Source organism: Cebus imitator, unplaced genomic scaffold (assembly GCF_001604975.1).
Source record: "Cebus imitator isolate Cc_AM_T3 unplaced genomic scaffold, Cebus_imitator-1.0 Scaffold6, whole genome shotgun sequence".
Lineage (NCBI taxonomy): Eukaryota > Metazoa > Chordata > Mammalia > Primates > Cebidae > Cebus > Cebus imitator.
Genome location: NW_016107321.1, coordinates 6074281 through 6095257, shown reverse-complemented (window position 1 = coordinate 6095257; position 20977 = coordinate 6074281). Strand labels below are relative to the sequence as shown.

The 20977-nt window shown below is 47.6% G+C and overlaps 2 protein-coding genes and 1 pseudogene across 12 annotated transcripts in view; 1 reads left to right on the top strand and 2 right to left on the bottom strand.

Moving 5' to 3' along the window:
• SYTL3 (synaptotagmin like 3) overlaps positions 1–20977 on the top strand; it is a 113600-nt gene that overhangs the window by 63678 nt on the left and 28945 nt on the right. For 9 of the 11 annotated variants that reach the window (XM_037741845.1, XM_037741855.1, XM_037741866.1 and 6 more), the window contains 3 exons: positions 1841–1919; positions 6931–7055; positions 14573–14707. In XM_037741845.1, the coding sequence (XP_037597773.1) occupies positions 1841–1919; positions 6931–7055; positions 14573–14707 (339 nt within the window). The remainder of the gene's footprint in view (positions 1–1840; positions 1920–6930; positions 7056–14572; positions 14708–20977) is intronic. The other 2 variants (XM_017538402.2, XM_037741861.1) reach the window with 2 other exon arrangements.
• LOC108310590 (protein S100-A10-like) lies at positions 5517–6385 on the bottom strand. Its single transcript, XM_037742259.1, has 2 exons — positions 6254–6385; positions 5517–6112 (listed from the first exon to the last, which is right to left on the bottom strand). The coding sequence occupies exons 1-2, from the start codon at positions 6383–6385 to the stop codon at positions 5771–5773; spliced, it is 474 nt and encodes a 157-aa protein (XP_037598187.1). The 3' UTR covers positions 5517–5770.
• Positions 14799–16546, bottom strand: LOC108311129 (annotated as a pseudogene).

The window sequence follows — 20977 nt, the reverse complement described above, 5'->3', positions numbered from 1 at the left end:
AAAAAAAAAAAAAAAAAAGAATGGCTACTCCATTGACAGAACAGCCCTGAGGGCTGCTGGTTGCCCATTTTTATGGTTATTTCTCAATGATATACTAAACAGAGGGTGGATTATTCATACTCCCCTTTTTAGATTATACAGGGTAACTTCCTGACGTTGCCATGGCATTTGTAAACTGTCATGGCGCTGGTGGGAGTGTAGCAGTGAGGATGACCAGAGTTCACTCAGGTCACCAGGTTGTCTTTGGTGGGCTTTAGCTGGCTTCTTTACTGCAACCTGTTTTATCAGCAAGGTCTTTATGATGTGTGTCTTGTGCTCGCCTCCTGTCTAGTCCTGTGACTTAGAATAAGTAATCACCTGGGAGTGCAGCCCAGTAGGTCTCAGCCTCATTTTACCTAGCCCCTATTCAAGATGGAGTTGCTGTGGTTCACACACCTCTGATAATATAACTCCCAATGCAAAGACTCAGGACCCAGGGAGCCTCTGGTCTAAGTCGTGGAGTCCAATGGCCAGTCAGCCTGGAGTTCTGATGTCCAAGGCAGCAGAAGAAAAGTGTGTTCCAGCACTCAGACACCAATTCACTTTCTGTATTTGTTCTCTTTGGGCCCCTGGTTGAGTGGATGGTGCCTGCTGATATTGAGGGCAGATCTTTCTAACCTAATCATCTCAGACTCACACTAATCTCCTCTGACAACACCCTCACAGACACACCCAGAATAATGCCTTACCAGGTTTCTAAATATTCCTGAATCCAGTCAAATGGATGCCTAAAATTAAGGTGTCATTAATTAAGCCCATGAATCTACCTCCTGTCAATCTAGTACCCACAGGATCTTCTTAAGTCATACTTAATTTAATAAAGATGGTAACAAGGTAACAGTTCCCCCCAATGTGATGCAACTATCCTGTAATTGTGATTTTGTGGGTTTTCGATGTTAGGAATTTAGATTTCAGGGATTTTAATCTTTAGGGATTTAAACTTTAGGGATTTTGTGTTGATCTTTCAACATTTGTGGTGATGGCATTTGAGACCGTGTCTTTGAGATTGTGATCCAAACCCCAAAATATATAATGCTAATAAGGGAGAAGAATCACATACGTTTTTTTTCCATTTCCAACTGAGACTCTGGGGTGACCTTCAAAATCCTGCTCTGCTTTTTCCTTGAAATTGTAAATTCTCCAGAGTTGTTCCAGTACCTACATGCTCAAGATGTATTTATTGGTCAGATGGATGATTGGATGGATGGTAAGATGGATGGATGTTTGGTGGCTAGATGGGTGGATGGATGGATGAATGGATGGGACCCGGAGAGGGAAGCGATCTCCTTTCTGTTGTTTGATCTCCTTTTTCTTCTCTTCTGCTTCGGGAAATGGAGCCCCTCAGCTCTTGGCTGGTCACCTTGCAGCTTTTGCCATTGTCCTGCCCTGTGGCACCCGCATTCTGCCTCTGTTGACATCCCTTCTGCAGAGAGTTGGGGTAGGGCTACAGGAGAAAAGAGGGTAAACAAGTAGTAATTTCCTTGAGTACAGTCTTTGAGCCAGTGAAATGCCAGGCATCATTTCCAAGGGGTACTTGACATCTTGTCAACAACCCGTTGATGATGCTCCTTCGATGTGAATGTCAAAAGCAGGAGAGACGCTGAGTAAAGAGGATGCCAAGCCCTGGGGAAGACTGGCATCCCCTCCAGGCCTGCGTACATACACCACACCCACCTGTACCCCAAGCACCACGCCCACACACCCACAGGCCAGTGTTTTGGGGTTGGCAGCCTGGGCACTGCTGAGGCAAACACAAGTCATTGAGCATAACTCTCATTCTCTCCTTCTGTCTCTGTTTTAGTTACAGGAACTTGGTCAGTTTAGAGGATTTAATAAGTCCGTGGAAAATTTGTTTCTGTCTCTTGCCACCCACGTGAAAAGTAAGTGCATGCTTCGTGATGTGTTTTCCCACCACCTCCAGGCCAGCTGAGCCCACTGGCCAGGGCCTGGCTGGTGACCTTGGTGGGCACTGTCCCTCAGGCCACTCACTTTGTCTCTGGACCCTGGGGAAAGCTGCAGCACCCAGACCTTTGTCTCTTTCCCAGCAGAGCAGGCGTCTGGTTCCTTGTGGGTAGGGAAATGCCATTTCAGTCCACAAGGCTGGCTCAGTTTCCCCTACTCTTGCCAAAACCTGCCCAGCTCAGCATCATGGGCAAAGGAGCTTAGACTTCCCTGAGAACCAACAGAGAAAGTGTAAAGATACAATTTCAGGGCCAGGCTTGGTGGCTCATACCTGTAATCCCAACACTTTGGGAGGCCAAAAGGTGGGTGGATCACTTGAAATCAGGAGTTTGAGAGCAGCTTGGCCAACGTGGTGAAACCCCGTCCCCACTAAAAATACAAAAATTAGCCGGGCATGATGGCGAGTGCCTGTAGTCCCAGCTACTGTGAAGGCTGAGGCAGGAGAATCACTTGAACCCAGGAGGTGGAGGTTGCAGTGAGCCAAGATCACACCCCTGCACTCCAGCCTGGGCGACAGAGCAAGACTCCGTCTCAAAAAAAAAGGTACAATTTCAGGGAACCTAAAACCAGAAGCTTTCAGGCCGTTGGGGCCCAATGTCTATCATCTGCATGGAATTACTTCGCCTTTCTCCTTTTCTCCTGGGTAACTGTATTTTCTTCAGTTAGCACTAATCCTGTGATCAGCAGATGCACGTAACCCAGAACCACTTCCACTTGGAATCTTGTGTCTTTCAGTGTTCTTTTTGCTCAGACACTTTTTTCTCTGCTTATCTTAAAATACAAGTCCCAGAGAACTGGCCCTTTCTCATGCCTCCTAAGACGCCCAGGGCCGGTCAGTTGTTTAGAAAATGCCCTTAGTGGGCTCAAGGGTCCTTAGGCACAGATTTCTCTTTCACTGTGTTTCTGCTTGCTTCTCTTCATCATCCACTTTTCTGCAGTTGCATGCAGATGGTCTCAGTGCTGCTCTCGACTCTGAGGCAGTCTCTTTTTATGACTTTAGTTGTCTGAATTCCTCATGAACCTTGTCTCAGCTGTCACATGATAACAATGGACATCAAAGTGCTGCTCTTCAGGTGAGCAGAAACAGTGACTGTCTCTGCAACGATCCGTTCCTTTCGTGTTCAGAGGGAGGAAGCAACTGAATTTCATGGGCCTGTTTGCCAAGAGCACTTGGTGGCTTAAAAATCACTGCTCCCAGCCTGCTGGGCCATCTGACAGTACCCCCGCTCTGTGCCCCTCGGCCTGGAATGGACTTTCCAGCTGTCCCGGCTGCCTGTCCTCTTGCGGGTGCTATTTTCCCACCCATACCTAGTAGGTGCTAGTCCACCCTTCTCTGTATGTCTTTCTAGATGCACAGCCCTTCTCCAAGTCTATGTGGCTTCTGTGAATTGTCTGCCACCACTGCCACTGTAGGATCAGTGCCTTGGAGTTAGCCCCGACCCTGTCATCCCTCAGCCACCGAAATCCAGAGAAGTGGGACACACACGTCAGCACACAGGTGCCTTCCTGGACGCCCCAGCCCTACACACAGGTGCACTGGATATGCTCACAGCTGTCCAACAGCCACCCGAAAGCCTGGCCTGTGCACCTGCTCACATGCTTGAGGCTAACCAGTGTAACACCCAGGTGGACAACTAGAGCTGGTTCCTGGGTGGGGTATGGGGGGATTCACAAGAGCAAAGCAGCAAGCATCCCTTCTCAGATATGGGAAGTGACTGAAACCTCATAACCTGCATGCACATGTGTGTGTGCGCAGACACACACACACACACACACACACACACTCTCTCTCTCCCTCCCTCCCTCACCCCACAGGCAGAGAGAGAGAACCCCAGCTTTCTGGCTCCTGGGAGTGAAGCTTGGCCTCTGGCCTTTCCCGAATGCTTCCCCTAGTTGTATATGGACAGGACACGTGACCACATACGCCCTCCTCCCATCTCTGCCACAGGACATATGGCATCCTGTAGGCACTGACTCTGGTTTCTTTGGGTTTTGAGCTCTTCTTATGCCCTGTGATCTTTTTGGCTGCCTGTTTCCCCACGGAAGTGGGTGCTGAGGGGAGCCTCATTCCGAGGGGAGGAAGTCAGATTGGCACTTGAGGTCTGCAGGCAGAGGCTGGGGAGGGCCCAAACTTTACGCTGGGCCAGGCGCTGAAGGGAGGCCTTGTCCGTGAGGGATTTTGAAAGCTGACCCGGAATTATGACCTCTGGCTGCTGATGCTGCCCAATGAAGTCAAACCAGCAGGAAGAAATGAGTGATTGAACCCTGTCTATGATCAGTACATTTCTAAAAGATGTCAGCATTGTAGTCCCCCTTAGAAGGAGGAAGGGGAAATGAGAAAACTGGTCTTGCTCAGGAGCAACCTGCATTTCTTTCTCTTCCTTATCCTTTGTCCCCCATTAATACTGACCTGTAAGCCTATTCCTTAGAGCCCAGATTCTCAGGAAGGCTCATCCTCTCCCCTTGCCTCTGAACTTTAAATGGCCAAAATAGGCCCAGGCTTTGGGGTGGGCACTAAGAGATTGCTGGGGGACTAGTTCCTCCTTAGGGCTTAGAAATCAGAGCCCCTTACAGCCTCACAGTCCAGGCTGGGACTGGCCATCTGAGCACGTCTTTTACTTTGTCCACTTTGAGGACCTGGTGCGTGCTAGTGCCTTGGGAGCTGCCGGCCTTAAAAAGACACCCCAGTGTTTCTGGCTGGTCGCCTTGAGGATGTGGGGATGGCATTGCTCTCAGGGGAGGCTAGGAGGCATCCTGGTGGAAAAGCTGGACAACCCAGCAGTTTCGGGGTGCCTGTGTTGAATTTCCCTCTCTAGAGGAAAGACACTGTAAGACTCACTCCTGGGCAGTGCAGGTGGGAGAGAACTAATAAATAGTGAGAGGACAGAGGACTCATGCAATATAACATCCCGAGGAGTGAATCTCAGGCCAGCCAGAGGGGCTGAGAGCCATGCTATCCATTGCAGTGGCCTCTAAGCACGTGTTGCTCTTGAGCCCCTGAAATATGGCTGCAAGATGCACTACCAAATTGAAACACACTGAGTCTCAGAGGCTTGGAATAAAACAAAGGTAAAATATTTCATGGATAATTTTAATATTGATGACATGTTTTAATAATATTTTGGCTATATTGTGTTAAACTAAATACAGGATTAAAATTAATTTGGCCGTGTTTGGTGGCTCATGCCTGTAATCCCAGCACTTTGGGAGGCCGAGGTGGGTGGATCACTTGAACTCAGGAGTTCGAGACCAGCCTGGCCAACATGGTGAAACCCTGTGTCTACTAAAAATGCAAAAAATAGCTGGGTGTGGTGGCAGGCGCCTGTAATCCCAGCTACTTGGGAGGCTGAGGTAGGAGAATCACTTGAACCCAAGAGGCAAGTGATGAGCGGTGAGCAGAGATCATATCATTGTACTCCAGCCTGGTGACAGAGCAAGACTTCATCTCAAAAATAAATAAAATAGACTTAATGTTACCTGTTTCTTTTTACTTTTTAAATGTGGCCACTATAATATTTTTTTTTTCAGAACTAAAAAAGAACTTATTTATTGAGGGCAAGGGGATGCAGACAATACAAAAATCAAAAGCTTGTCTGGCATTTAACTTTTTTTCTCTGCTCATCAAATGGGAGTTAGATTTTATTTGTACACTTGCTAAGGGTCCTGATCTGCTCATGAAATCCTTATTTGGGGGAAGCTGTGGGGCAGATTCCTTAAGTGACCCTTTGGGACAACTTTTATCAGGGCCAGGGGAATTCCTCGTTTCTGCCTACTTCTTTCCCTTTTGTTTCATGTGTACTACAAAATAGTCATTGCATGCAATGGTGAGGCCCGCAATTAGGGAAAAGAAGCTCTGGAAGCCCACTTTGCCGTCTCTGCACTGGTCCAGGTCCTTCATTATTTTGTCCACGGCCAGAGGGTCTTTTTGATTTTCCAAAAATCCAGGGAACTCCTTTTCCATGAGTACTCTCAGGTCCTCCTTTGTTAAGCAGCCTTTATCCCCAGCAAATTTGTGAAATGTAAACATCATGGTTTCCATGGCACGTTCCATTTGAGATGGCGTTTTGGTATGGTCTGTTGAGGCCTTGGCCAAGGCGCGGCAGACACTGGGCTAGCTAGACATGGGGCGGCGAAGCGAGCGCAGTGGGTTGTGAGCCTTCCTTAGTACGTGCGGCGGGTGGGGAGAGGGAGGCAGTGCGGGCGGCCACTATAATATTTAAAATTACATATGTGGCTTGTATTGTTTGTCTACTGGCAGCACAGCTCTAGAGACAGTTTTAAGGTTCGCGTTTGGAGGAACGGGATTCTCAGGGGAAAAGGACGCCGTCTTTAAGGCGGTTTTCTCACTTCTGTCTGCGGTGTCCTTCCTTCCAGCTTTATTCATCCTTATTCTCGGCCGCGATTATACTGTAAAAATGAAACACATTTTTTAGAGCCATCTTTTCAGGGTTTGCTTACTATCATTGTTATGAGGACACCCCAAATCTCATTTTTACCTCTCTTCAAAGAGTCACATGGTGTTAATTGTAACATCTTTGTAAGGAACTCCTAGAAAGCCGGCTTGTGTGGTAGGCTGCTGTCTTCGTCTTTGGACGAGTGTGCACGCATATGTGTGACTCGGAGTGCAGAGGAGCTTGGGTGGAAGGTTTCCCTTCAACTCTCACCCTGACCGTGACCTGGGTGACCTCAGTGGGACCTGGAAGGAAGCCAGCCCTCTCTTGCCCTAGTCCAGCACCCAGTGTCTGCCACCCCCCTGCCCCCGGTGCCTCTGCACTTGGTGGGGGATGTATCTCCCTTGCTCCTCCATGCCTTGCTCCCTTGGGACCTTGAGACCCACTGTCTGTGGGTTCAGGGAGCCCCAGAAGAGGCTCCCACAAGTCAGCAAAGCTGCGTGTTCCCACCCGTCAACCCTTGTGTTTGCTTTTTTAGAGCTCTCCAAGTCCCAGAATGACATGACTTCTGAGAAGCATCTTCTTACCACGGGCCCCGGGCAGTGTTCGGGCCAGACAGAGAGACGGAGCCAGTCTGATACGGCGGTCAACGTCACCACCAGGGTACCCTGAGCCCCGCAAGGCCTCCGTGCCGATCACCTTCATGTTGTCCCACAGGACTTTCTAGCTTGCCTTCTCTGTATATTTATGTTTTCTTTTGTTTTGTGGAAAAACAGTAAGCTGTTAGAAAAACACAATTATCAGTCAGCTCCGCTATGTGGGCAGGTCTGGCCCAAGGCAGGTCAGGATTCAAGGTCAGTCTGGAAAACCATTCAGACAGGAAAAGGCCTCCACCTAATCGCAAGCCCCTGAGGCTCCTCTCTGTCCACAGAGCTCCCTGCCGGCTTCAAGGCCATACCAAAGCCCAGGGGCTTCCTGCTGGGCCCACACCTGCCAAGTTAGCCCTGGAGCCTGCCAGACCCGCAGCCTTTGGCTAAAATCTGTCCTGGCCTCTGATGGAAGCCACTGAAAACATAAAGATATGAGCAAGCCTGCAGGGCACTCTTCCTACGCTGTCCATACCGCAAGTGAGAGCTCCCCTAATAAAGGTTCTAGGGAAATAATTATCCCACCTTTCCACCGGGACTAACCCAGCCTGGAGCAAATGCTTCGGGTATGAGAGAAAGCCAATCTTAGGATGGGAAAGGCTGCATTCTCGGTCAGCTGAGGTGCCTTGGCTGGCCAGGTACCACCCACTGTGCCTTGCAGAGTTGATGTGACTGCCCTGGTCGGCTGGACAGAACCGGTGTCCCTTCTCTGCTGCTGTGGACTCCACTCAAGCTGCCCCCGGCAGACGGTCCTTTGGGCGAGGGTGTGAGGTCAGCCCCCCTCTCCTGCTGGAACTTGCATGTACCATCTTGAGAGTTCACGTCCTGCTTCCCACTGGAGCCCAGTGTCCCCTCTGTAAAATGAAGATGATCATTAACACCTGTTCTGTCCACAACACTGGGTTTTTATGAGCATGTCATGAGATAATGTATCTGATTTGCTATCTAAATCATCTAAAAATTTTATCTAAATTGCCAGCATTTACTATGATGTGCTGGACTCTGTACTAAAAGCTTAAGTAGACGATCTCATTTGTCTTTATAAGCACCCTCTCAGGTAGGTATTGCATGCAGCATCATTTTACATGTAAAGAAATGGGGGCTTAGAGAGATTCAGTCACATGCCCAAGGTTGTATAGCCAAAAGTGGACTGAACTCTGGTGCAGTGATTCCCAGCTCTTATGAGTATGGGAGTCACCGGGGCAGGAGTGCAGTGGTGCGATCTCAGCTCACTGCAACCTCCGCCACCTGGGTTCAAGTGATTCTCCTGCCTCAGCCTCCTGAGTAGCGGGATTACAGGTGCCCAGCTAATTTTTGTATTAGAAACGGGATTTTTCCAAGTTGGTCAGGCTGATCTTGAACTCCCAACCTCAGGTGATCCGCCTGCCTCAGCCTCACAAAGTGGTGGGATTACAGGCGTGAACCACCGCATATGGCCCTACTGGGGCTCTTAAAATACAGATTCCAAACCAGTAGCTGCGAGTTGGGCATGAGATGAGGAACCTCAGATTGCATTTTTGGTGAGCTCCTGGGATCTGGCGAAGTCTATGTTATGAGGTTCGCAGACCACACTTTAGGAGCGAGGTTCTAGACGGTTTGAAATGTATTTGGCAGGTGTTTGAAATTCTAAAACACAAACAAGTGTCAGCTCATGCCAGCTTCCCGGGGTCTACAGAAGTGCCATCCGAACTCCCTCCAGGGATCACTCCTTCTCCTGTTGAAACAGGCAGAAGGGAAGGTGAGCAGCCACTTCTGAAGCTCTGTGTGCCCCACATGGTGACAGCGTTTTTTTCTTACCTACTTTATCACATTTAACTATTACAAAAATACCGAGATAGATATTGTTCCTCCCATGGTAAAGATCGGCCGAGCAGGGTAGCTTATGCCTGTAATCCCAGAACTTTGGGAAGCTGAGCTGGGCAGATTGCCTAAGCCAAGGAGTTCGAGACCAGCCTGGGCAATATGGGGAAACCCTGTCTCTACAAAAATACGAATATTGGCCAGGTATGGTGATGCAAGCCTATAATCCTAGCTACTTGAGAGACTGAGTGGGAGGATCACTTGAGCCCGGGAAGTCAAGGCTACAGTGAGTCATGATTTCAACACGGCACTCCAGCCTGGGTGACACAATGAAACCCTGTCTCAAATAATAATAATAATAAAAAATTTAAAATGCCGGGCGCTGTGGCTCACGCCTATAATCCCAGCACTTTGGGAGGCTGAGACGGGCGGATCACGAGGTCAAGAGATTGAGACCATCCTGGCCAACATGGTGAAACCCCATCTCTACTAAAAATACAAAAATTAGCTGGGCGTGGTAGTGCGCACCTGTAATCCCAGCTACTTGGGAGGCTGAGGCAGGAGAATTGCTTGAGCCCGGGAGGCGGAGGTTGCATTGAGCCGAGATCGCGCCACTGCACTCTAGCCTGGCACCTGGTGACAGAGCAAGACTCCTAAAAAAAAAAAAAAAAAAAAAAAAAATTTAAAAACTGGCCAGGCATTTTGGCTCATGCCTGTAATCCCAGCACTTTGAGAGGTTGAGGTAGGTGGATTACTTGAGGTAGGGAGTTCGACTCCAGCCTCGCCAACATGGCAAAACCCTGTCTACTCAAAATACAAAAATTAGTTGGGCGTGATGGCAGGCTCCTGTAATCTCAGCTACTCAGGAGGCTGAGGCAGGAGAATCACTTGAACCCAGGAGGTGGAGGCTGCAGAAAGCCGAGATCGCCCCATTGCAGTCCAGCCTGGGTGACAAGAATGAAACTCCATCTCAAAAAAGAAAAAAAAAAATTAAAAGAAGTTGAGTTTTAGTGAGAAGTTAACCAGCGTGTCTAACGTCACATAGTGAATGAAAGATAGAGCCAGGAACAGACCCGGGATTTGACTCTGACTTCTAAACTCTATGTTCACATAAGAAGGACAAATGAGGACTGCTGAAAAAGAGCGTTCAGGAAGGGGATTGTGGGAGTATGAGTAATTTTCTTACTCGCCTGAGTCATAGGAAACCACTCAGAGGCTGACACAGACTTCGGGCTAACCAGGGGCCTGGCATTGTTCTTGGCGTAATGCCCTGTAGAGGTCTTTATATTTAGACTTTGTCATCCTTAAGACAGCCTTGTGAGGCTTGCACTGTTCCTGTCCCCATTAAAGATGGGACACTGGGGCACAGAGATGACCAATAGCTAGGTGGAGCCTGCTCCAGAAACCAACCACACCCTGCCCATGTCGCAGAGCTGGGATGCATTTCTCATTTGCACTGTGATGTTCTGTGTGGTGGCGCATCCCACATACCGCAGGCTGGGCTTGTGGCGTTCTGCCTGAGGATGGCCTGTGGGTCCTTGGCACGGCCCCTCCCCTGCTGCATGTGCACATGGCCCAGAGCCTGCCCGGGCACGTGGCTCAGAGTCTGACCAGGGTTGTCTGATGGGCCAAGGGAACTCAGGGACAAAAGTGGTGGGTGCGGGGGAGGCGGTGGGGAGACAGCCCATCCAGTGGACGTTGTATGCCTGTGTCCACCTCTCAGCCACGCTCTTGGCAGGACATGCTTACAGCTTTCTGCGGGACTTCTCTCTCCCACCTTAATTGAGGATGTGGCTGGGTTGGTTGGTTTCTTTGTTTCGTTTTGAGACTGAGTCTTGTTCTGTCCCAGGCTGGAGTGCAGTGGTGCTATCATGGGTCACTGTAGCCTTGATCTCCCAGGCTCAGTCGATCCTCCCACCTCAGCCTTCCACGTAGCTGAGACTACAGGGACGTGGCACCATGCCTGGCTGATATATTTTATTTTTAGGAAAGATGAGGTCTCACTATGTTGCCCAGGCTGGTCTCAAACTGCTGGGCTCAAGCGGTCCTCTCACCTAGGCCTCCCAAAGTACTGGGGTTACAGGTGTGAGCCACCACGCCCAGGCAGATATGGCTGTTTTAAGGGACAATTTAGCCAAATGTTTATAAAGTACTCAGCCATCATAGTGTGATCTATAAATGCTAAATAACTAGTGGGTTGAAATATAAGGAGTATGTCTTTATTTGTTTTTGAGACAGAGTCTCACTCTGTTGCCCAGGCTGGAGTGCAGCGGCACAATCTCAGCTCACTGCAACCTCTGCCTCCCGGTTCACGTGATTCTCATGCCTCAGCCTCCTGGGTGGATAGGATTACAGGCATGTACCACCATACCTGTCTAATTTTTTGATTTTTAGTAGATACAGGCTTTGCTGTGTTGCCTAGGCTGGTCTCAAACTCCTGAGCTCAATTGATCCTCCTGCCTCAGCCTCCCAAAGTGCTGGGATTACAGGTGTCAGCCACCGCCCTGGCCCAGGAGTACATGTTTAAACAAAACATTCGTCAGACGGCAGTTCACATGCCTTAGCTGCGGAGCTCACCAATATTCCTCTCATTTTCATCAGAACGTGTTGCAGCATCTTGCCAGCGTTAATGATAGAGCATGGTGCCCTTGCTTTGGAAGTAGGGGATGTTGGTGCCCACCTTGCAAATGGCTACATTGAAGCACAGAAGTAGTAGGTAGCTTTCCTTATTTTTTGCTTGGAGACAGGGTCTCACTTTGTCACCCAGGCTGGAGTGCAGTGGCACTAACATGGCTCATTGCAGCCTCGACCTCCTGGGCTCAAGCGATCCTCCCACCTCAGCCCCCCCAAGTAGCTGGGACTACTGGAGTATACCACTCCACCCAGCTAATTTTTGTATTTTTTTCTAGAGATGAGGTTTCACCGTGTTGCCCAGACTGGTCTCGAACTCCTAGGCTCAGGTGATCCTCCCTCCTTTAAACCACGCGGGGACTTGGGGGTGTAAACCAAGAAAACAGCTCAGGATATTTTCCACACCACTTCTCTGACTGTTAAGTTTGAACCACATGCTCTGAAAACACGCCTTCAAAAGTGCTCACTTAAGCATCTGGGCCAGGATTCCTCAAGATGTGGATTCTTACCTGTCCTTTCCTGTGCATTTCACTGGGATTTTACTGTATATGTTATGAATGTATTGACCTATATTGGCCATAAAAGCATGCACCTGTTGAACAGGAAGGATGCCTAAAAACCGTCAGGAGGGCAATCTCTCGGGAGGGGAACTGAGGAAGAAGATTTTCTTTCTTTTTCCTTTTTTTTTTTTTGAGATGGAATCTCACTTTGTCGCCCAGGCTGGAGTGCAGTGGTACGATATTGGCTTACTGCAACCTGCGCCTCCTGGGTTCCAGTGATTCTCCTGCCTCAGCCTCCTGAGTAGCTGGGACTACAGGTGCGTGCCACCACACCTGGCTAATTTTTGTATTTTTGGTAGAGACAGTGTTTCACCATAATGGCCAGACTGATCTTGAACTCCTGACCTCAGGTGATCTGCCCACCTTGGCCTCCCAAAGTGCTGGGATTACAGGTGTGAGCCACTGTGCCTGGCCAGCTATTCCTTTTTAACTGCTACTTTTAGGGCTTTTAGTTCATGCTGACAAGCTGTCCTCCATTGAGGCTGACTCACTTTACATGACCACTGGCAGGGCATCACCTATTTTCCAGCAGTCTTGCCAGCACTCAACTTTGTACCTTTTTTTCCTCAAAAATTTTTATAATAAATACACATAACACAAAACTTACCATCTATGCCATTTTAAGTGCCTATTTCATGGCATTGAAAACCTTTCTAATGTTGGGCACCCATCACCCCCATCCATCTCCAGGACTCTTTTCATCTTGTAAAACTCAACTTCATAATTTTTAGCATTTGCCCATTTAATGGGCAGCTATGTAAAATGTGCCTTTCTTTAGCTGCAGGTAAGCTTTTTCTCCTCCATTTTCCTCTGTTTGGAACACCTTCATTCTTGAAGCCCTCTCAGTGGATCTGCTGGCTCTTCCAGCCTCTGGCTCCTTTGCTGTGGCTTTGATTGACACTTCTCTCACACTTTTAGTGTTCCCTCTGACAACCTCACTCATCCCCTATGTGCTCGTGGTCTGTCCACGTGTCTGCAGGTCTAGGACGTGCTTTCTGTTTAACCATCACCAGTTGTTCCACGTGGAAGGCCTCCCCTCCCAGGCTCACCCCAGCCAGCCTCAGCATCCTCTCAGATGATTGCAGCCCCATTCAAGCCGGCCCCAGATGCTCGCATGCTGAAGAAACGCTCCCTTTCCTCTTTCCCACTGAGCTGGCTGGTGCTTCCGTTTGAATGGTGTGTCTGTCTTCCTACTAGCTACTGAGCCCTTGGAGGGTGGACCTCGCATCTTCTCCTCTTTCTCCTCTCTTCCTCCCCTTCTACTCTTCCAGCCTCCAGAATTTAGCGTGATGGAGTGAATATAGTGTTGCTTAACAAATAAATGTCTGTAGGAATTAAGTTGGCATTCTGGGGATGGATAGCATAAATAACTCGAAGGTAAGCTTTTCTTTCATTTGTTCTGTCATATTCTCACTTAGTATTTTATTTCTGAAAATTATGACTATGGGTCAACTATTGTATTTCTGAGTTCTGCTTGGAAACTTTGTATTTTCAGCCATTAAGAGGTTTTCCCACCTTGCCCCTTGTGTTTTTTGATCTTTGTGAGCACTGTCCAATGGACCTTTTCTGCAGGGATGGGAATGAGCTTTATGTGAGCTGTCCAAACAATGACCACGGCTGCATGTGGCCACCGAGCCTTTGATGTGTCTAGGGCAGCTGAGAAGCTGAGTTAATTTTGTTTGATTTCAGTTAATTGAAGTTTAAGTAGTCATGTGTGGCTAGTGACTGCCATACTGGAAGACACAGCTGTATACATCATAGAAGTATCAACTTGGCTGTGAGCAGTGGCCCACACATATAATCCCAGCACTTTGGGAGGCCGAGGGAGGTGAATCGCTTGAGGTCAGGAGTTTGAGGAAGCCTGGCCAACATGGTGAAACGCTATCTCTACTAAAAATATAAAAATTAGCCAGCTGGTGGCGGATGCCTATAGTCCCAGCTACTTGGGAGGCTGAGGCAGGAGAAATGCGTGAACCCAGGAGACAGAAGCTGTAGTGAGCCAACATTGTGTCACTGCACTCCAGCCTCCAGCCTGAGTGACACAGCAAGTCTCTGTCTCAATAAATAAATAAGTAAAAGAGAAGTGTCAACTATTCACAAAATATTTTTAGAAAATTTAGAGACATATTTTGATTTATTCCTTTTTATAAGCATATTAGGGCTAAAACTCTGCTTATCAGGCTAATTGTTTTATGTCAAGTGATTAAATGCTAGGACCATTTATTAAGGCTAAAATGAAAGACTTTTAGTAATGCATGAGTAATCTACCCCATCACTGTTCATGACTGTCCCAAAGCTGGATGTTGTCTGTCTCTGGGCCCTGTGTGTGTGTGTGTGTGTGTGTGTGTGTGTGTGTGTGTGTGTGTGTGCGTGCGCGCGCACATGCACATGTGTGTACCAAATGCGGTGTGTCCTCCTATTCAGAAGTTTGCATATTAACATCAAGTAATAGATGCACGGTCTGCTTGCTGAAGCCACCACATTTGAACAAAACCAAACTGGGATGCAGACTGTGATATCAATTTTTGTTTTTCCTTTTCAGAAAGTCAGTGCACCAGATATTCTGAAACCTCTCAATCAAGAGGATCCTAAAGGCTCTACTTACCCTATGTTGAAGCAAGAGAAACTCCCATCCAGTCCAGCACCCAGTGCCATATTCTCTGGAGGCTTTAGACACGTGAGTCTCATGCCACTGCTCTTTTGTATGTGTGTTTGTTTGAAAGCATAATGTACGAGCATTTATTTTGATCACTCCTATTTGAAGGTCCTTATTTTTGGAGAATGGCAAGGCATTTTGTCATCCATCTTTCTATTTTTTTTTTTTTTTTGACATGGAGTCTTGCTCTTGTTGAATAGACTGGAGTGCAGTGGCGCGATCTCAGCTCACTACAACTTCCACCTCCTGGGTAGAAGCAATTCTCTTGCCTTAGCCTCCTGAGTAGCTGGGATTACAGGCACCCACCACCATGCCTGGTAATTTTTGTGCTTTTAGTAGAGACAGGGTTTCACCATGTTGACCAGGCTGGTCTCGAACTCCTGATCTCAGGTGATCCATCTGCCTCGGCTTCCGAAAGTGCTGGGATTACAGGCGTGAGCCACCACGCCCGGCCCATCTTTCCATTCTTTAAAGATTCCTGCAGGTTTTGGTAAGTCACATCACCCTCAGGCCTGTGTTTCGGAGTTACTACAGGTGTGCCGCAGATTTATCATCAGTCCACTCCCTGCCCCGCCCCAGTGCTTTGTAGCTTTCTACAACGCTGAAGTCAGTCACACTCTGCAACTTGCGTAAACAGGGCAAGAGGTACTGGTCAGCTTCTTCCAAGTGGTTGGAGCCTTGCGTTAGGCACGCAAGCCACTGGCAGTGTCACGGTCCACATGTGTGTCCAGTCTCATGGATTAAAATCTTACGGGATCAACATTGTGAAAAATTCTTTCCAGAATGTAATAGTTATCAAAAATTGAATAGTCACTAGCAGATGTTTTCCAGTGCCTTCTCACTTTGCCTTCATAGCACAAGTTATAAAAATCACTGCCATGCTTAGCAAAGCTGAATATCCCTACACCATCTGTCAAAGAGGCCTGTTCAAAGACAAAATTTCAGGAGTTTCTTGGGTAAAGATCAATCATTGTTATCCCCATGACACAGAAGACATCTTCAGGTTTCTTCTTCTTCTTCTTCTTCTTCTTTTTTTTTTTTTTTTTTTTTTTTTTTGCTTTTGTTTTTGTTTTTTTGAGATGGAGTCTCACTCTGTTGCCCAGGCTGGAGTTCAGTGGCATGATCTTGGCTCACTGCAACCTCTGCTGCCTGGGTTGAAGTGATTTTCCTACCTCAGCCTCCCGAGTAGCTGGGATTACAGGCGCCTGCCACCTTGCCTGGCTACTTTTTGTAGTTTTTAGTAGAGATGGGGTTTCACCATCTTGGCCAGGCTGGTCTTGACCTCCTGACCTCATGATCCACCTGTCTTGGCCTCCCAAGGTGCTGGGATTATAGGTATGTGCAACTGTTCCTGGCCAGGTTTCTTCTTCTTTAAGAACTTCAAGATATCCCCTGCGTGAGCTTGTAGTTTTGTCTGTGAGTTATCATTGACTCTAAGGGAACACCTCATTGCAGAAACAGGAACTAGTTCTAGGCATTTTACTGTGAAGTCACAGAAATATGCCTGACAGTAGGCCTTGAGCCATTTAATATATTTTTCACTGATAATTCTGGTGTTTCCTAGAGATCCAATAAACTGAATATAAATACTGCATTTGTTTGGAAAGAGTGTCTTTCTGTAAGGGCCACTGAAGAACTGTTCAAAGTCTTGAGGAGCCTCTGGGTGGGGAGTGATCTAATATGATTGGGAATGCAAGGTAATGGGTCCACAAAGAGACCACGGGCTGGGGGGAAGGCTTCGCTCATTCCACGCTGTTTTTCCTGGCATCCCCAGCATTTCTCATGCTGTGATGCAAGCCCTGGGGTCTTTGAGATGAGAGGTGTTTTCAGTGTCTGTTCAGAGTGCTGTACTGTTTGCATAATGACAGATTTTTTCTGGTAACATTGTGTTCCTAGGTAGAACTTTGTTCATTATTATTTATTTATTTGTTTATTTTGAGACAGAGTCTCACCCTGTTGCCTAGGCTGGAGTGCAACGGCACAATCTTGGCTCACTGCAGCCTCTGCTTCCCAAGTTCAAGCAATTCTCCTGCCTCAACCTCCCGAGTAACTGGGATTACAGGCTCCCACCACTATGCCTGGCTAATTTTTGTATTTTTAGTAGTGACGGGGTTTCACCATGTTGGCCAGACTGGTCTCAAATTCCTGACCTGGTGATCTGTCCACCTCATCCTCACAAAGTGCTGGGATTACAGGCATGATCCACCGTGCCCAGCCTCATTATTTTCATCTTTATTTTTATTTTTGAGATGGAGTCTCGCCCTGTCGCCCAGGCTGGAGTGCAGTGGTGCGATTCAGCTCACTGCAGCCTCTGCCTCCTGGGTTCAAGCGACTCTCATGTCTCAGTCTCCCGAGTAGCTGGGATTACAGGCACATGCCACCACGTCTGGCTAATTTTTGTATTTTTAGTAGAGAGGGATTTCCCATTTTGGCTAGGCTGGTCTCAAACTCCTGACCTGAAGTGATCTGCCCACCTTGACCTCCCAGAATGCTGGGATTATAAGCATGAGCCACCTCACCTGGCCTAGAATTTTCATTCTTCCATTTAAATGGGTCAAACAGGTGTTTGGCCATGAGGCTCTGTTAGGAAGAAGGCATCCTTCTGAGGTTTTTGCCTTACAAGGATGGACATGGTGCCTGGGTAGAAAAGTGTTGTGGAGGGAATCTTCACCCACCAGGCCACCCACCCACCTCCCCCATGGCCGTTCTGACGTGCGTGCCTCATCCAAGTATGCTTTTTTTTTTTTTTTTTTTTCTTGAGGCAAAGTCTCGCTCTGTTGTCCAGGCTGGAGTGCAGTAGCACCATCTCCGCTCACTGCAACTTCCGCCTCCCAGGTTCAAGTGATTCTCCTGCCTCAGCCTCCCGAGTAGCTGGGATTACAGGCATGAGCCACCATGCCTGGCCCCAAGTACTCGTATTATGTGCGGCATGATTATGATGGCATCAGTACACAAGGGGAAGGATGAGCTGTCGGCTTGTGAGAGAAACTAGAATGTGACAACAGGGCTTGGAAGTGGTATTTTACTTAGGTTGGGATTTGGGGAAACACTTACTATACTTTGAGAATGGATTTTCTTTCTTACAACATCTTATTGTGAACATTTTCATAAACAGAGTAATAAATATTGGTGTCTTTTGATTTTTGTTGTTTTTAATTTTGATGAAGTCGGGTTTATCAGCATGTTCTTTTATGGTTAAGTCTGTGTCTCGTCCATCTGTAAGTCATGAAGACGTTCTGGGTTTTCATCTAGAAGTTTAGAAAAGTTTAGCTGTTACATTCAGGGCTGTGCTCCAGCTAGCTCGTCATTACTTTTGCGTGTGGGTGAATTGTGTAAAGTAGAGATTGCGGCTCATTTTTCTCCATATGGATATTTAATTAATCTAGTATTATTTGTTAAAAAAAGAGACTATTATTTCCCCCAGTGACTTTGGCATCTTTGTTAGAAATCGCATGACCACATAAGGGTGGATCTCTTTCTGGATTCTCTCTTCTGTTCCAGTGATCTCTTCACTGTCCTTATGCCGAGACCACACTATCCTGAGTACTGCATCTTTGTAGTAAGTCTTGAAGTTGGATACTGTAAGTCTTCCCGTTTGGTTCTTCTTTTTCAAGATTGCTTTGTGATGTTTTAAACGTATTCTCTGTGTACAGGTAGGCATTTCAACTTATCTGTTCCTTCATTTGTTTATTAAAAAACATTGAGTGTTTATGCCTAGAATTGTGATACATGGTGTCATAGATGGATTCTTGGGTGAGGGGCCATGATGCGTCCTCTAACGGTTGTGTTAGTCCATCCATGTTGTGATAACAAAATACCACAGACTGGTAATTGATAAACAATAGAAATTAATTTTTCCTGGTCCTAGACACCGGAAAGTTTCAGATCTCCAGGCAGGGGCAGGACTGGTGTCTGGTGGACAGTTCCTCGCAGATGGCTCCGTCTAAGTGTCTTCCTCACATGGTGGAAAGGATGGAAGGGCAAGAGGGTCCAGCACTGCGTGCAGCCTCTTTTAAAAAGACCTGAATCCCACTCACTAGCCTCTGGGAGGCTTTTCCAAGACTCGCCTGAAGGTTGGCCCCTACCCTTGGTGACAGAGGACACCAAGGAATCCAGCCAGTTTGAACCTCCATGAGGCTGATGGGGGTTAGGGGTGGAGGGGTTGGGATGAGGCTGTGCCTTCATAGAGAGCTGGTGGGCCAGTTTCCACTGAACTGCCCAGGGTCCCACTAGATTGGACTCTAAGCTCCTTCAAGGGCCAGAATCATGTCTTTGTAGCCCTAGAAACCAATACATAGCCAAGTATGTGGGCTCGGATCCACCCCCTTAGGGTCTGTAGGGTCTGTGTGACCTGCCCCACACTCTGCTCTGAAACCTCACCAGCTGTCCTCTCCCCGTCATTCTTTCCACTCAGCTGCAGGGTTACTCACTGGTGTGGGACCTCCAGACACATCCCACCTCAAGGCATTTCTGTATCTTTCCCTCTACAGACATCATGAGTCATGCAGTTCCTTGCTTTAAGGCTTTGGAACTCCCCGTGCCCCACCCTCCCCACCTGCTCTGTGTGAATTCATGTCCTCACCACCCCCGACACGCTGTTGGGGGTTGTCTCTCTCACCTCCCCACTAGACTCTATCCCAAGAGCTGTGTCTGACGCTTAAGTGTCCTCAATAAATGTTTACTGAGTGATTGGATTAATCCTAATCATAGTTATCGTTTATCAAAAGCCCAAGGTGGGTGCTTCACAGCTCAGTCATTCTCACAAAGATCTTGTTGTGGAAGATGCTGTTATCCCATTTCCCGAACGAGGGACCTGAGGTTCACAGAGGTTACAGTGACTTGCCAAGGTCCCGAGGTTACTATTGAACTGATTTAAACCAGGGGTCTGGGGAGTCCATACGCAGCTTTTCATGCTATCCCACAGGGTGTGTGGTGCTCCTACACTGAGCAGTTTTCCTGACCCATGCTGCCTGGTTCAGCTTCACTGCTCGGGGCCAATCCACACCTGGAAACGGAGCCAGGGTGCTGGCGTAGGGAGACGTGGGCTCAGTAAATCCATCTTTGTCCCTTTGCTGCTTGGGGACTTTTTGTTGGAAAACAAAAATTTGTTTTTAACAGCCCCATCAGTGGCATATGAGATTATGCAATTCCCCCATACACTCATCAACTTTGAGTATTAATCAGATTTTACGCACACACGGATGTTAATTTTATAATTATTTATTCCTAACTAAATCATAGCGCAAATTCAGCAGGGCTCTCTCTTCTCACCCATTTTTCTAAAGTTTTTCTCTGATTTCTGCCCTTAAGTTTTTATTTTTGTTTATTTATTTGTTAAGACGGAGTCTGGCTCTGTTGCAAGGCTGGAGTGCAGTAGGGTGATCTCAGCTCCTGCAACCTCTGTCTCCCAGGTTCAGGTGATTCTCCTGCCTCAGTCCCCCGAGTAGCTGGGATTACAGGCACGTGCCACCACACCTGGCTAATTTTTGTATTTTTAGTAGAGATGGGATTTCACCATGTTGGCCAGGATGATCTCAATCTCCTGACCTCATGATCTGCCTGCCTCGGCCTCCCAAAGTACTGGGATTACAGGCATGAGCCACCTCACCCAGCCACCTTTAAAATTTATAATCCTGAGATTTAATTAGTATGCATTTAATTGTGACCTGTTTCCTCTAGGCTAAAGCAGCGTTTATTTGAGGAAACAGCTTCCACAAAACCACTGGTTATTGCTTCTTGCTAAAGGTGCTGCCTTCCATTTCGGGGATATTTACATTCTCTGAGAAACAAGGATTGGAGCTAAAACAAAACAAAGCAAAACAAAAAAATCCCAGCTTATTAAATTTCCACTTATTACAAAAGCATAAAACCAGACCTGGACAACACATAGGGAAAATTGCTCAACCTCCCCAGTAGGCAAATCAGTGAAAAGTAAAAGCAAGCTGCTATTTTTGGACCACTTTAGTAAATTTTAAAAGTAATAGAGCTCAGTGTTGGCAAGGTATAGAGTGGCAAGCGTCCTTACAAACTGCCGGGTGAGCAGAAACTGTGACCGCTTTTCTGGAGGGCGATCAGCAATAGATATCAGATGCCTTTACATGTTCTCTTTAATTGAACAACTTCAGTCACAGGAACTGCTCTTTAAAAATTATCATGAATGGGGCCGGGTGTGGTGGCTCAAGCCTGTATTCCCAGCACTTTGGGAGGCCGAGGCGGGTGGATCACGAGGTCAAGAAATCGAGACCATCCTGGTCAACATGGTGAAACCCCGTCTCTACTAAAAATACAAAA

Excerpts from the sequence above, each read along its gene's own strand:
- LOC108310590 (XM_037742259.1), bottom strand. The coding sequence starts at position 6,385 with ATGAATAAAGCTGGAAGGAAGGACACCGCAGACAGAAGTGAGAAAACC. Across the intron at positions 6,113-6,253 it reads TCTCTAGAGCTGTGCTGCCA|CCCAGTGTCTGCCGCGCCTT; the intron begins GTAGACAAACAA and ends ATGTCTAGCTAG.